Source organism: Chiloscyllium plagiosum, chromosome 36 (genome assembly GCF_004010195.1).
Source record: "Chiloscyllium plagiosum isolate BGI_BamShark_2017 chromosome 36, ASM401019v2, whole genome shotgun sequence".
Taxonomy (NCBI): domain Eukaryota; kingdom Metazoa; phylum Chordata; class Chondrichthyes; order Orectolobiformes; family Hemiscylliidae; genus Chiloscyllium; species Chiloscyllium plagiosum.
Window position 1 is genome coordinate 1,833,588 of NC_057745.1, and position 15,032 is coordinate 1,848,619.

The 15,032-nt window shown below is 42.4% G+C and overlaps 1 protein-coding gene across 2 annotated transcripts in view; it reads right to left on the reverse strand.

Moving 5' to 3' along the window:
- LOC122540889 (A disintegrin and metalloproteinase with thrombospondin motifs 7-like) overlaps positions 1 to 15,032 on the reverse strand; it is a 184,685-nt gene that overhangs the window by 86,173 nt on the left and 83,480 nt on the right. For both annotated transcript variants that reach the window (XM_043677125.1, XM_043677127.1), the window contains 2 exons: positions 12,005 to 12,249; positions 4,916 to 5,057 (listed from right to left, as the gene is read on the reverse strand). In XM_043677125.1, the coding sequence (XP_043533060.1) occupies positions 4,916 to 5,057; positions 12,005 to 12,249 (387 nt within the window). The remainder of the gene's footprint in view (positions 1 to 4,915; positions 5,058 to 12,004; positions 12,250 to 15,032) is intronic.

A 15,032-nucleotide genomic window follows, 5' to 3' on the forward strand; every position in this document is an offset into this window, starting at 1 on the left:
CAGCTACCTGCCCCAGCCCCATCCCCCCCTCCCATTTATCTCTCAGCCCCCTTGGGCCACCCCATATTCCTGATGAAGAGTCATGTTCGAAACCTCGGCTCGCCTGCTCCTCGGATGCTGCCTCACAAGCTGTGCTTTTCCAGCACCACATGTTTGACACATTGTGTATGTATGTATGTTTATGTCTGAGTTTGTGTGAGAGTGAATGTGTGTGTGTGTGTGTGAGAGAGAGAGAGTGTGAGAGAGAGAGAGTGAGACAGTGTGTGTATGTGGATATGTGGGTGCGTGTTAGAGTTGTATGTGTGTGTGAGAGTGTGTAAGTGTTTGTGTGTAAGTGAGAATGAGTGTGTGTGTGTGTGAGTGATTGTATGTGTGTGTGAGAGAGAGAGTGTGTGTGTGAATATGTGCGTGTTTGGGGATCTCTGTGTGAGACTGTGTGTGTGTCTGAGAGACAGTGTGTGAGACTGTGTGTGTATGTGTGTGTGTGAGAGTGAGTGTGTGTGAGAGAGAAAGAGAGAGGGTGTGCGTGTGTTTGTTTGTGGTGGGTAAATATCTTTTCTTCATTAAAGTGCTGTGAATTAAAACAAATCCTTTTAGGTTAGGAAGTGATTTCAGTGTTTCTCTAGTATGTAACTAGGCTGGTGAAATATTTTTAAGGCTAACGTATGGTTCTTCATTAACAATGGAGTCAATGGTTGTAGCTGAGGCTACGGTCAGATCAGCCAATGTCATATTGAATGGTGGAACATGCTTGAGGGGCTGAATGGCTTCCTCCTGCTCCTAATTGATATATTTGTATGTACCCCAATGGCAGCAGAATGAAAGTAAGTTACCCAGACATCCCTGTGGTTTCTATAATAGAGATAATCAAATTTAAGGTGAACAGTGCCAAGCTCTGTCCTGTAATATGGACCAAACAACAACATTCACCTCTCCTGTTGTTTTCACCAAATCTCACACTGCTTGGTGCCAATGATATCATGTATGCTTGAAGAGTAGGAATTGCTATAATGTAAGAAATTTGTACACAGCAAGATTCCGTAAATAGCAAAGAGGTATTGACCAAATCAATTGCTTTAGTGAAGTTGAGTGGGTGATAAATGTTAGCTCAGGAACTGGGGAGAACTCCCCTCCTTCTCTCTGAAAGTGGCCAGTGATCACATGTCCTTGGGAGGGCTGCATTGTTAATGAAATGTGAACTATGCCAGAACTTCATAGAGTCACAGAGTCACACAGCACGGAAACAAACACTTCGGACTAACCAGTCCGTGCCAAATATAATCCCAAACTAAACTCGTCCCACCTGTCTGCTCCTGAACCATATCCCTCCAAACCTTTCCTATTCATGTACCTATCCAAATGTCTTAAACTTCGTAATTATACCCACATCCACCACTTCCTCAGGAAGTTCATTCCACATGCGAACCATCCTCTGTGTAAAAAAATTGCCCCTCGTGTCTTTTTTAAACCTCTCTCCTCTCACTTAAAAATGTGCCAGTCAAAAGTGAGGACTACAGTTGCTGGAAATCAAAGTCTAGATTAGAATGGTGCTGGAAAAGCACAGCAGGTCAGGCAGCATCCAAGGAGCAGGAAAATTGACGTTTTGGGAAAATGCCCTTCATCAGGAATAGAGGCAGGGAGCCTCCGGGATGGAGAGATAATGGGGGGGGTGGGGGCTGGGGAAAAGGTAGCAAAGAGTACAGTAGGTGCGTGGGGGTGGGGATGAAGGTGATAGGTCTGAGATGAGCGGATAGGTGGGAAGGAAGATTGGCAATTAGGACAGGTCATAAGGATGGTGCTGAGTTGGAAGGTTGGAACCTTACCCCAGTTCCAACCTTGCAGCTCAGCACCATCCTCATGAACTGTCCTACATGCCAATCTTCCTTTCCACCTATCCACTCCACCCTCCTCTCTGACCTATCACCTTCATCCCCACCCCCACCCACCTATTGTACTCTTAAAAATGTGCCCCCCCTCGTCTAGAAATCCCCCATCCTATGGAAAAGACAGCTACCATTCACTCTATCTATACCCCTCATTATTTTACAAATATCTGCCAGGTTGCCTCTCAACCTCCGATACTCCAGTGAAAAAAGTCCCAGCCTTTCTTTATAACACAAACCTTTCACACCCGATTCTGGTAAATCTCTTCTGAACCCTCTCTAGATTGATAATATTCTTCCTTTGGCTAGACGACCAGAACTGCATACAGTACTCCAGAAGAGGTCTCACCAATGTCCTGTACAACTTCAACATGACTTTCCAACTCATACTCAAAGGTCTGAATAATGAAGGCAAGGGTGCCAAACACATTTTTAACTGCCCTGACTCTATGTGACTCAAACTTCAAAGAATTATGTACCTGCACCCCTAGGTCCTTCTGTCCTACAACGCTACCCAATGCCCTGCCATTAATTGGATAAGCCCTACCCTTGTTAGTTGTATCAAAATGCAATACCTCTCACTTATTCAGATTGAACTCCATCTGCCATTTTTCAGTCCATTGACCCAATTGATCATCTTAGCAATGGTTTCAGAGTCTGAGGGAGCTGAGGTTCATCAGCGGGACAAGGCACTATTCCACTACACCTTAGCTACATGTGACAGTAGTTATAATAAATTCAAATTCTGGGTCTTGGCTGCAGATGGGATAACAAAAAAGGACTAAGAGTGCACGAGCTATTACGTGACTCTGAAAAAAAAAGAGATCCCTAATTCACTCCATAATTTCTCTCTCCTTAACCTGCAATCAATCAGTTCCTGGCTCAGTAAACATCCAAATGTGTTTCTGGGATCCAAGAAGTATCAACTTTGCACCAGAGGCAAAACATAGCTTGAGGTAGCTCACCGACAGCTATTGGAGATGGGAGGGAGCTTAGGATTGGATAGCATACTGCTCCCGACCTGACCCTGGATCTTAGCGCTGAGCTGTAGGCTCCCCACACACTGCCTCCTTATACAGACTGGAGTTAGGGCACTACTTGGGCTGGGAGTCACCCAAAGTACACTAGGCAGCACTTATTTTACAAACCATTAAAATAAATCATTGAACAGAGCTGAGAGTTTGAAAGAAAGAATGTTTGAAAACAGACTATCAGCTAAGAGTTAGTGGGAGAGCCAGACTTAACACTTTGTCAGCTCAGCTAGGTTGTGCTGATTCAGGGAAAATGTACATGACTCGAGAGCTGCAGAAACACAGATTGTTACATTCAAGTAAATTCCACAAAATACCACAGGATGTTTTACCATGTAAAAGATGCTGCATCCACACAAGTTGTAGTGACTGAATGTATTGAAAAAGTGATATTTGCTCTCCTACACTGCTGAGTTGAGTGGTTAAACTTCTCCTTATGGACAGCACAGTATAGTATCACCTTGTTAGGGCAACTGAGCCACACATGAATGTTGGAGCCACTTCTAAGGCAGAATTTCTTCACTTCATTTCTCACTGGGTGTTAATCAGAGTCATTACCAGTTTAGGTCAATCCTAGTTTTGCATTGTATAAGAGAGTTGTATTTCCTTACAACACTCACCAATCTTGCCAAGAAAAGGTGACAGACACGACATAGTCGACTACCCACCTTCATACTATGTAACCCTTTATACCAACAACTCCTGTGGAACCGGAGCTTTCAGGTCTTTACCTAAATAAAGCTGTTATGCATGTGGAATGATGCCTGAAATCCCAGGTCTAAGGATCAGCAAAACCAAACCAACAGCCTGAGGGGATTGATTGTGAGAGGGATTGAAGTTGCATGTTCACTCACATTTGTTGAACAATACTGAACTCGGTGTGTGGCCATTTCGATTGGTTAGACTCATATAGTCATACAACATGGTAACAGACCACTCAGTCCAACTAGTCCATGCTGCCTATGCTTTGCCCTGCCTGCGCTCGGCCCATATCCCTCCAAACCTTTCCTATTCATGAACTTATCCAAATGTTTTTTAAGTGTTGTATCTGTACCTGCATCTACCACTTCCTCTGGAAGTTCATTCCACATACGGACTACTGTCTGGGAAAAAATGTTGCCCCTCATGTCCTTTTTAAAATCTTTCTCCTCTCACCTTAAAGATATGGCCCCTAGTTTTGAATTCCCCCACTTTAGTGAAAAGATCAACTTATCTATGTCCCTCATGGTTTTATAAACCTCAATAAGGTCACACCTCAGCCTCCTACACCCCAGTAGAAAAGGTCCCAGTGTTTTTTCATCTATTTTAATAATTCAAACCCTCCATTCCTGGCAACATCCTGGTAAATCTCTTCTGAGCCCTCTCCAGTTTAATAATATCCTTCCTAAAACGGGGTGACCAGACTGCACACAGTATTCCAGAAGAGGCCTTAGTAAGGTCATGTACAATCTCAACATGACATCCTAACTCCTATACTCAAAGCTGTGAGCAATGAAGGTGAGTGTGCTAAACATCTTCTTAACCACCCTGCCTACCTGTGACGTAAATTTCAGAGAATTATGTACCTTAACCCCTAGGTCTCTCTTCAACATTACCCAGCGCCCTATCATTAATTGTATAAATGTTGAGAGTGTAGTGCTGGAAAAGCACAGCAGGTTAGGCAGCACCCGAGGAGCAGGAGAATCGATGCTTTGGGAAAGAGCCCTTCATCAGGAATCTTGCCCGAAACGTTGATTCTCCTGTTCCTCAGATGCTGCCTGGCCTGCTGTGCTTTTCCAGCACCCATACTCTTGGCTCCAGCAACCACCCACTCGGCTTTGAGCTCCAGCATCTGCAGTCTTCACTTTTTTCCTCATTAATAGTATAAGTTCTGCCCTTGCATGTAATACCAAAATGCAATACTTTAGTGCTGAAAGGCACTACACAAATGCAAGTCTTTCCCATTTCACAAAATGTGGGAATTGGCCTTGGCTGATTTTGGGGAAATGTTGAGGTCCTTACCACCACCACAGGTTGCACTGCACTCCGTCCACAAGCCGTATCGCCAGAAAAAGTCCGGCGGCTGAATTTCATTCTCATGATCCAGATCACGTCGAACGGTGTATTCAAAACGCACCCCAGGGTTTGTCTCCTGAAACAGCAGCTGTTAATAAATTAATAGAAAATTTGTGTTTTTTAATGTGTAAATTAATGAACTGGAACGGGGAAACTTAGTGATTTTTGGTGTAACTTGTGCTGTTAACCAGGCATCTGCTGGAACCCATGAATTTCTGGACATTCCTTTGAAAGCATTAAGTATTGATTTGTCAGATATATAGTCAAATTATATATATTATATATATATTAGACCATGTAACGACTGTCAATTGTTGTAAAACCTCCATCTGTGTCACTAATGTCCTTCAGGGAAGGAAACTGCCATCTCAACCTGGTCTGGTCTACACGTGACTCCAAACGCACAGCAATATGGTTGATGCTGAACTGCCCTCTGGGAAATTAGAGATGGGGAACAAATGCTCTTATATCCACATCACATGAATAGATAACAAAAAAATCAATTAGAACCAACACCAGAGGGATTTGTGTGGTTCAATGGATAACTGTCTTGCTGCTGAAGGCGATGGACCCTTGGAATGTAACACTCTCGACTGATACTGAGGGAGTGCTATATGGTTAGAGGCACTGTCCTGTGGATGAGACGTTGGACTTGGTCTGTCCTTTTAGCTGGATGTTAAAGATTGTGCAACACGATTTTGAAGAAGAGCAAAAGGAGCTTTCCCAGTGTCCTGATTAATATTTATCGCTCAACAGACATTACTGAAACAAATTCTCTTGTCGGAATTACTGTTTTCAGGGACCTTACTAAAGTTCCTTAACCAAATACAAGTTTCTTGTTGGTTGATGTGTATCTGTAGATTTACCATTTGCCTCTTCATTCAGTCTGTGCTGATTTGGAACTTGGGATCAATTCAATGGATTCAAAGTCTAAAAAATACACCAGGAAGTCAATGATACATTTCCTGGCTTGCCTGTAGATAAATAACCTCAGCTGCGAGTTGGATCCTTACCACTTTCTTTCATGTTCTTTGGCTAAGAGAGAAAGACAAGTAAAACATTTCCGTCTCCAAACTGGTGTCCTGTGATCCAGTCCCATGTTGTGAATTTTCTTCTGGAAAGAATTCAGTCAAAGATGATGCTTTCTGTGGTTGAATAGACTCATTGTCTGTGTAGGGCAGATTGGGCAGGTCACATATGACGACTTGTCTGTCAAGTTAGGAAAGCTGTGAAACTCATAGCCAAATACAGATTGGTGACTTCAAGAGAGAGAAAGAGTGTGAGAAACTAAGTGAGACAGAGAGCAAGAAACAAAGAGAGAGGGTGAGTGAGAGACAGCAACAGTGAGATGGCAAGAAAAAAACTGAGAGAGAAAGAAAGCAAGTTGGGCCAGAATACAAAGGTCTTTAATATTTTCAAACAACACATTGAATGATGATTTACAAACAGCACAGAGAACAAGCAGACTAGCTATAAATCAGCCACAGCAGTTTGCATTTCCATAAAACTTGGCAACAACTAAGAGCACATGCTGTTTTACTCTCTCAGTCATATTAAAATACAAGGAGCAAAGAACTGACCTCACTACTGTCCAACTACAATCACTCATGTGGCAGAATGTGCATTCATACAAGGGACACAACATTATAGAAGAAATAGGAGCAAGCTAGAACATGTGACTCCTTGAGCCTGTTCCACAATTCAATAAAATCCAAGCTGATCCTGAAGCTTGCCCTTATCTTCATGCCCTGTCCTAATTTCCAAAGGGACAGGGCTTTTTCAGAGAATGCTAACTGATACATTGAGCTTATATCAAAGCAGGCAAGCTTCTGTTGATTAACACCAGTGTCCCTTAGCATCCACATTCCTGATGAAGAGCTTATGCCCAAAATGTCGATTCTTCTGCTCCTTGGATGCTGCATAACCTGCTGTGCGTTTCCAGCACCACACTTGTTGACTCTTAGCTTTTTTTAGTTCATTTAAACCTTAACTTAGGAGGACAGGTCACACAGATTCTATTCCCTCAACTATTGAAGATTAGGGGTGATCTAATTGTGGTGTTTAAGATGATTAAAAGTATTGATAGGGTAGATGAAAAGTATCTATTTCCTCTGGTGAGGGTGTCGAGAACAACAGACCACATAAGAAGCAAGAGGCTACCTAGAGAAAGGGTTGGTCCACTAAAGGATAAGAAAGGAAGGTTGTGTGTCGAACCTGAGAAAATGGGTGAGAGTCTCAATGATTACTTTGCATCAGTGTTCATTGAGGAGAAGGACATGATGAATGTTGAGATTAGACATAGAAGTTTGTTTACTCTAGATCACGTTAACATAAGGAGGGAGGATGTGTTGGGTAGGCAAAAGAATATTAAGGTGGTCAAATTCGCAGGATCAGATGGGATCTATCCCAGGTTACTGAGAGAGGGCTGGGACCCTGACAGATATCTTTGTAGCATTCTCAAACATGGGTGAAGTGCCAGAGGACTGGAGGGTTGCTTATGTTGTCCTCCTGTACAAGAAGGGCAGTAGGGATATTCCAGGTAACTACAGACCAGTGAGCCTGACATCAGTGGTGGGAAAGTTGCTGGAGAAGGTACAGAGGGATAAAATCTATTTATATTTGTAAAAGAATGTGCAACATGGCTTTTGTGCGGGGGAGATCGTGCCCTACCAACTTAATAGAGATCTTTGAGGAAGTGACCAAGTTGATAAATGAAGGAAGGGCTGTAGATGTCATATACATGGACTTTAGTAAGGCATTCGATAAGGTTCCCCATTGTAGACTAATGGAGAAAGTGGAGTCACATGGTGTGCAGGGTGTTCTAGCTAGGTGGATAAAGAACTGGTTGAGCAACAGGAGACAGAGAGTAGTAGTTGAAGAGAGTTTCTCAAAATGGAGAAAGTTGACCACTGGTGTTCCACAGGGATCAGTGCTGGGGTCACTGTTGTTTGTATAATACATAAATGATCTGGAAGAGGGCATTGTTTAGTCTGATCAATAAGTGTGCAGATGACACGAAGATTGGTGGAGTAGCAGAAAGCATAGGGACTGTCAAAGAATATAGGAGAATATACATAGATTGGAGAGTCAGGCAGCAACCGAGGAGCAGAAAAATCGACGTTTCGACTTTCGACTTTCCTGATGAAGGGCTTTTGGCTGAAACGTCGATTTTCCTGCTCCTTGGATGCTGCCTGACCTGCTGTGCTTTTCCAGCACCACTCTAATCTAAACTCTGGTTTCCAGCATCTGCAGTCCTCACTTCTGCCTCGATAGATTGGACAGAGAAGTGGCAGATGGAGTTCAATCCAGGCAAATGTGAGGTGATGCATTTAGGAATAATTCTAGAGCCAACTATACTTAAACGAAAGAGTCTTGGGTAAAGTTGACGAGCAGAGAGATCTGGGAGTTCAGGTCCATTGTACGCTGAAGGTGGCTGCATAGGTGGATAGAGTGGTCAAGAAGGCATATGGTATGCTTGCCTTCATTGGACAGGGTATTGAGTATAAAAAATGGCAGGTCATGTTAAAATTGTACAAGACATTGGTTCAGCCACATTTAGAATACTGTGTACAGTTCTGGTCGCCACATTACCAAAAGGATGTGGACGCTTTGGAGAGGGTGCAGAGAAGGTTTATGAGGATGTTGCCTGGTAAGGAAGGTGCTAGCTATGAAGAAAGGTTAGGAGTAGGTTAGGATTGTTTCCAATAGAAAAAAAAGAGATTGAGGAGGGACCTGATTGAGGTCTACAAAATCATGAAGGGTAGAGACGGGTGGATAGAGATAAGCTTTTTCCCAGAGTGAAGGATTCAATAATGAGAGGTCATGCTTTCAAAGCGAGAGGTGAAACGTTTAAGGGGGATACACACGGAAAATACTTTACACAGAGGGTGGTAGGTGCCTGGTACGCATTCCCAGCAGAGGTAGTAGAGGCAGGCATGGTAGATTTATTTAAGGTGTATCTGGATAGATGCACGAGTAGGTGGGGTGCAGAGGGATACAGATGCTTAGGAACTGGGCGACAGGTTTAGACAGTGGATTTGGATCAGCTCAGGCTTGGAGGGCAGAAGGGCCTGTTCCTGGGCTGTAAATTTTCTTTGTTCTTTGTTCTATAAAAGTTTAAAATAAGGGATCAGTCATGCTGTTAGGAAGGAGTTCCTGAATTCTCTCCCCAAAAACCGAAAGTCTGTGATTTCAAATAAGCCTGTTGGTGTTGTGTGATTTTTGACTTGGTTCACCTAGGTCTAACATTAGCACCTCCACAAAAGGTTATTGAGGTTGGGGGTGAGTGGGTCAATTAATATTTTCGAAAGTGAGGTAGATGGATTTTTCCTCAGGCAAGGGGTAACATACCCCTGTCCTTGCAGACTATACGCCTGCTCTCTCATGTGAGAGAGACAACAGGGTGAATTTAACCTGAGGGTCACCAGCCTTCAGGCAATGTTGTGAAGGTAGAAACTTCATGGTGATCTTAGCCAGTACAGAATTCAACCTGCCTGTTGGCAACACTCTGCATCACAAACCAACTGACCAACTAACTCAGCTATTAAGGGATAAGGTGACGAGATAGAATTCAAATACAGATCAACTTGAATAGCAGAACAGATTAAGAAACAGAATGGCCTCCTCGTGTTCCTTAAACAGCAGATCACCACTGTCCATCTACAATCTGTGTAACTAACTAGGAAACTAACTAACTGGGAAATATGATTATTCTAACTTCTTAATTGGCGCACTTTGATATTCAAAGAATATGTATCACTAATATGTTTTTAAACTAATAACTTTTGTTTCCATTATAAATTTTGCTGTCTATGTTTACAATACAAATTAATGGGGAGGCAATGACTTCATGGTATTATCATTAGACTATTCATCCAGAGACTCAGGTAATCATTGAATCCCTACAGTGTAGAAACAGGCAACAAATTTCCCCAACAAATCCACACCGACCCTCCGACGAGTAACCCACCCAGAACCATTAACTATTAGTCTACATTTACCCCCGACTAATGCACCTAACCTCCACATCCCTGGACACTATGGCAATTTGGCATGGCAAATTCACCCAATCTGCACATCTTTCGATTGTGGGAAGAAACCGGAGCATCCAAAGGAAACCCACACAGACGAGGGGAGAATGTGCAAATTGCACACAGAGAGTTGCCCAAGGCTGGAATCAAACCCAGGTCCCTAGTGCTGTGAGGCAGCAGTGCTAGTCACTGAGCCACCCGTGCTGTCCCTAAATGTAAAAAATATAATTATGCAATGTTCCGGGGACCCAGGTTCAAATCCTGTCATGGCAGATGGTGGATTTTGAACTGAATAAAACAAAAAAAAATCTGTGATTGAATGAAAAATCCATCAGGTTCACAAATTTCCTTTCAGGAAGGAAATCTGGTCTGGGCCTACATGTTGGTCTGGGCCTACATGTGACTCCAGACCCACAGCAATGTGGTTGATTCTCAACTGCCCTCTGGGCAATTAGGGAATGGACAATAAATACTGACCTGACAAGCAACGTCCATGTCCTATGAATTAATTAAAAACCAATGGCCTATGTAAACCAGTCACACCGTGGTTACGCACTCTCACCATTAGAAGCACAGTCTGATCACCAGTTTCCATTAGAACTGGTGAAACAGAAATTTCTAATCTAAACATTAAAGATGTATGATTTTAAACTAAGCACTCAACTTCAGGCACTGAGATTATCTTTCAGTCACCAGCAATACTACAATGAAAATGACATGTGATCTTAATTTAGGTAGTGCAGCATGGGAAATTGACTGGTAATATATTAAATGTGTTCATCATGCTGCGCGTAGCTGAACACTTCACCCACAGATGAAACTTCATAAGTTCCAAAGAATGTAGTTTAAACCTCATCATCCTGATGCAAGCTCATTTTTGTCCTGATTTTTCCTGACCAATGTTACTAGAAATCCACAAATTACAAGAAGAAGTGCATTTGCTGCTCTGACTGCAACAACATCATCGATCTTTTTATACAAAACCATTTTTGTGGTTCAATTCTGCTCTGATTGCCATTCATCGACCACTGACAGAAGTGCAACTGTGCTAATACCAGACAAAACAGAGGTTAGGTTTTGTTGTGATGTCTCACAGTCAAAGAGCACACTGGCTCCCACAGGAGGCATGGAGACTCGGTGAGCTGTCAGAGACTGTCTGACAGCCTTTGGAAACAAATATAAGCAAAGACTCAATTTCTTCAGGGTCATAATTTCTCATTTTTCAATTTTTTAGAAGTTTACAAACTATTGCAGTTTCAATTAAAACATCATGTTCCAAACTGCTCAGGATTTCTGAGGCCTCAGCTTGGAAAATGATTATGCATTCAGTACCGCTGCTTATCCGAGACTACAAGGTCTTCTCACCTACACTGATGCTTTCTCATAATCAACAGCATTTACTGTTGTTTAATCTCTTGTGTTTTGTAATATCCGTTCCAAACATCCTCTCCCCAGCTTCCTTTGCATCAACATTTACATCAACAAAACCTCAAGGACAAGATTCTTAATTGCAAAGAAAGAAGATTAGGTTATTAATCTTTCAGGAACATCTCAAAGCTTTTGACATGCACTGAGCTACTTGAACATTGCTCAATAGATAAAAGTGGCAGCTGTTTAACACAGATGCAAAACCAACCAGTTCAATTTATTCTTTCCCTCTTTCTCTGCTGTCGATGCCTGGCCCTACGATTCATGAAGCAAAAGGGACCCTGGACTTAATTATAATTAAAGGCATTGCGTGTAAAAGCCAGGAAATTATGCTGAATCAACATAAAACACGAGCTTAGTCCCAGCTGGAATATTGAGTCTAACTCTGGCCACCAGACTTCAGAAAGGAAATGAAGGCTTTGGAAACGGCACAGATGAGGTTTATTAGAATGGTTTCAGGGGATACAAGTTCATAGTAATGACGAGAAATTGGAGGAACGCAAATGGTTCTCTGTGGAGCAGGGATGGCTAAAAGGATATTTGATAGCTGTAAATCCTAAATGAAATGCAAACCTACCTGAATCCACACTGGCTCCTTGGTAGGACCAGGTGATGTGAGATTTTCCAGGTTCCCAGTCCTTTCATAGGTGAACGTTGTCCCAGCCACTTTGTAGTCCCCATTCCACTGAATTATCCAGCCACCATTTAAGAAATACTTCTCGGGATCATCACTCCGCAAGGCCAGGAAGTTCCCAGCTTCTGCGACCTCCTCAATTCGAATCTCACGGGCACCTTCAGGAATCAGCCCAATATCCACGTAACCTGAAATAAATCAAAATGCGGAGTCAACCTGTTTATGCAACCACGTTCTCAACTCTGACTGGACATAGTCCTGGAGGTTTCATTGTAATTTCTTGCCTCCAACAGGAGTCAAATAGCTTTCCCAAGTTCCAGCATTTCTGTAGCTAATAAACAGAAGAACACAGAACATTGAACAATACAGCACAGAACAGGCCCTTTGGCCCTCGACGTTGCGCCGACCTGTGATCTATTCTCAGCTCGTCTCCCTACACTATCCCAAAATCATCCATGTGCTTATCTAAGGATTGTTTAAATCTCCCTAATGTGGCTGAGTTAACTACATTGGCAGGTACGGCATTCCACACCCTTACCACTCTCTGTGTAAAGAACCTGCCTCTGACATCTGTCTTAAATCTATCACCCCTCAATTTGTAGTTATGCCCCCTCGTACACACTGACATCATCATGCTAGGAAAAAGATTTTCACTGTGTACCCAATCTTGTATCACCTTGTATGTCTCTATCAAATCCCCTCTTAGCCTTTATACAAAACAGAAGTCAGACACACTATTGTTGTTTAATACCCTGGGGATCTTCTTCTGTGTTGCCCAATGCAAAGCCCTAGAGATTAATTTTCAATTCTTGGATTGACAATGTTACTCCCACCTCATTGCACTATCCACAGCATTGGGAGCTGATCACGGATTCCACCCATGTTCTTCCTCAACCCCTGACCCTTGCAACACTGGTTATCAGAGTTATGAGTGAATCAAACATTATTTACTGCTCCAATAAGCCATTCCCTGTGAGCTAATTGTTCATGAAGTTAGGTTTAGTGCATTGCTCCAGGTCCATTTCCCTGTCCATCCCCTGCTTCATTTCCTCACTAAACATGGCTTTTGGATATGTATATCCCAAGCTCTGGAATTCTGCCCCTAAACCTGTCACTCAACAACTCTTCGTAAAATTTAGCTATTTAACCATAGAAACCAGAGGAAGTTTCCAGAACAGCACACTCTGGCGGAGATCACTCAATCCATTGCGTCTTCAACAGCTGACAGAGTCAAAGAGTCATACAACATGCTCCATGCCCACCATTTTCCCAAACTAAACTAGTCCCATTTGCCTGCATTTGGCCCATATCCCTCTAAACCTTTCCTATTCATGTAGCTGTCCAAATGTCTTTTAAATATTGTAACTGTACTTGCATCTACCACTTCCTCTGTCATTTCTTTCCACACACTGGCAGTGTGAGAGATTTACCCCTCGGGCCCTTTTAAATTTTTCTCCTCTCACCTTAAAAATATGCCCCCTATTTTTGAACTCTTCTACCTTGGGGAAATGACCTTGGCTATTCACCTTATCTATGCCCCTCATCATTTTATAAACCTCATAAAGTCACCCCTCAACCTCTTACGCTCCACTGAAAGAAGTCCCAGCCTATCCAGCCTCTCCTTATAACTCAAACCGGCGAAAATGAGGACTGCAGATGCTGGAGATTAGAGCAGAGTGTAGTGCTGGAAAAGCACAGCGAGTCAGGCAGCATCTGAGGAGCAGGAAACTGATGAAGGGCTTTTGCCTGAAACATCGATTTTCCTGCTCCTCAAATGCTGCCTGAACTGCTGTGCTTTTCCAGCACCACACTCTCGGCTTATAACTCGAACCCTCTCATCTGGCCTCATCCTGGTAAATCTTTTCTGAACTCTCTCCAATTTAATAATATCCTTCCTATATCAGGGCGAACCTATCTGTACACAGTATTCTCAACATAACAATGCAACTCCTTTACTCAATGGTCTGAACAATGAAGGCAAGCATGCTTAATGCCTTCTTAACCACTCTGTCTACTTGCGACACAACTTAACGTCATTGGGCCATACAGCCTAATTCCACTTTCCTGCATTTGGTCTGTATACCTGGAGGTTTCGGGACTTTTGACAGCTTTTTATATGAGTTGAGGGTCTCTGCCATGACTACCCTATCAGGAGATGAGTTCCAGAAATTCTACCACTGTCTGCATTACCCTCCCAAATGTTTCCTTCTCGGGCTGGATGTCAATTTCTATCTGATAATCACTGCTGAGATGCACCTTGGCATGTTTTACGACAGTAAGGATGTTATAGTTGGGTCCTGGAGGGGAACTCCTGAGTTAATATGGGTATATATACAACACTCCAAATCTTTTGTTTGGAAGCTTTGCGCCGAGCATTGTTATTTTGTTTTCTTGTGTGTTCTTTTGGGTTTTTTTTTGTTTTATTAGTCACCTTACCTATTTATTGGTGTTGTTTAGCACAGTGTTTGGTTTTGTTTCATATTATAGGGTAGGTTAGTAGTCAGTATACAGTAGTTGTATTGTAATTTGCATTTTAAAATTATTATACTGCCATTTGTTATCTTTTCAATAACTTTATATTTTTGTAAAATCAAAATAAGTTTTTTTTGTTAATAAATATATTTACAAAAAAAAGGATGTTACAGCTGAGCAAGTTGTTGATGATGATGATGATGATTTTGCCTTTTCCAATTTCTGTGGGTTATCTTATCTCCCAAACCCTATATGGATTTTAAATCTTATTTAGAGTCAGTCGTTGGTAAGGTATCCCTCAGCTAACACGCATTCCCACACACATCGCATGATGTTTAACTGTTCCCTGAATGCAACAGGTTTATATAAAATTTCCCAGAGACAACACTTGCTCTAAACCTAACAGTGTGGTAAGTCACTGGCTACATTGAATGACATGCAGGATTTTGTTTGTGTTCTTGGCAGTTACAAATATGGAGTCAAGACCATATGTAACTTT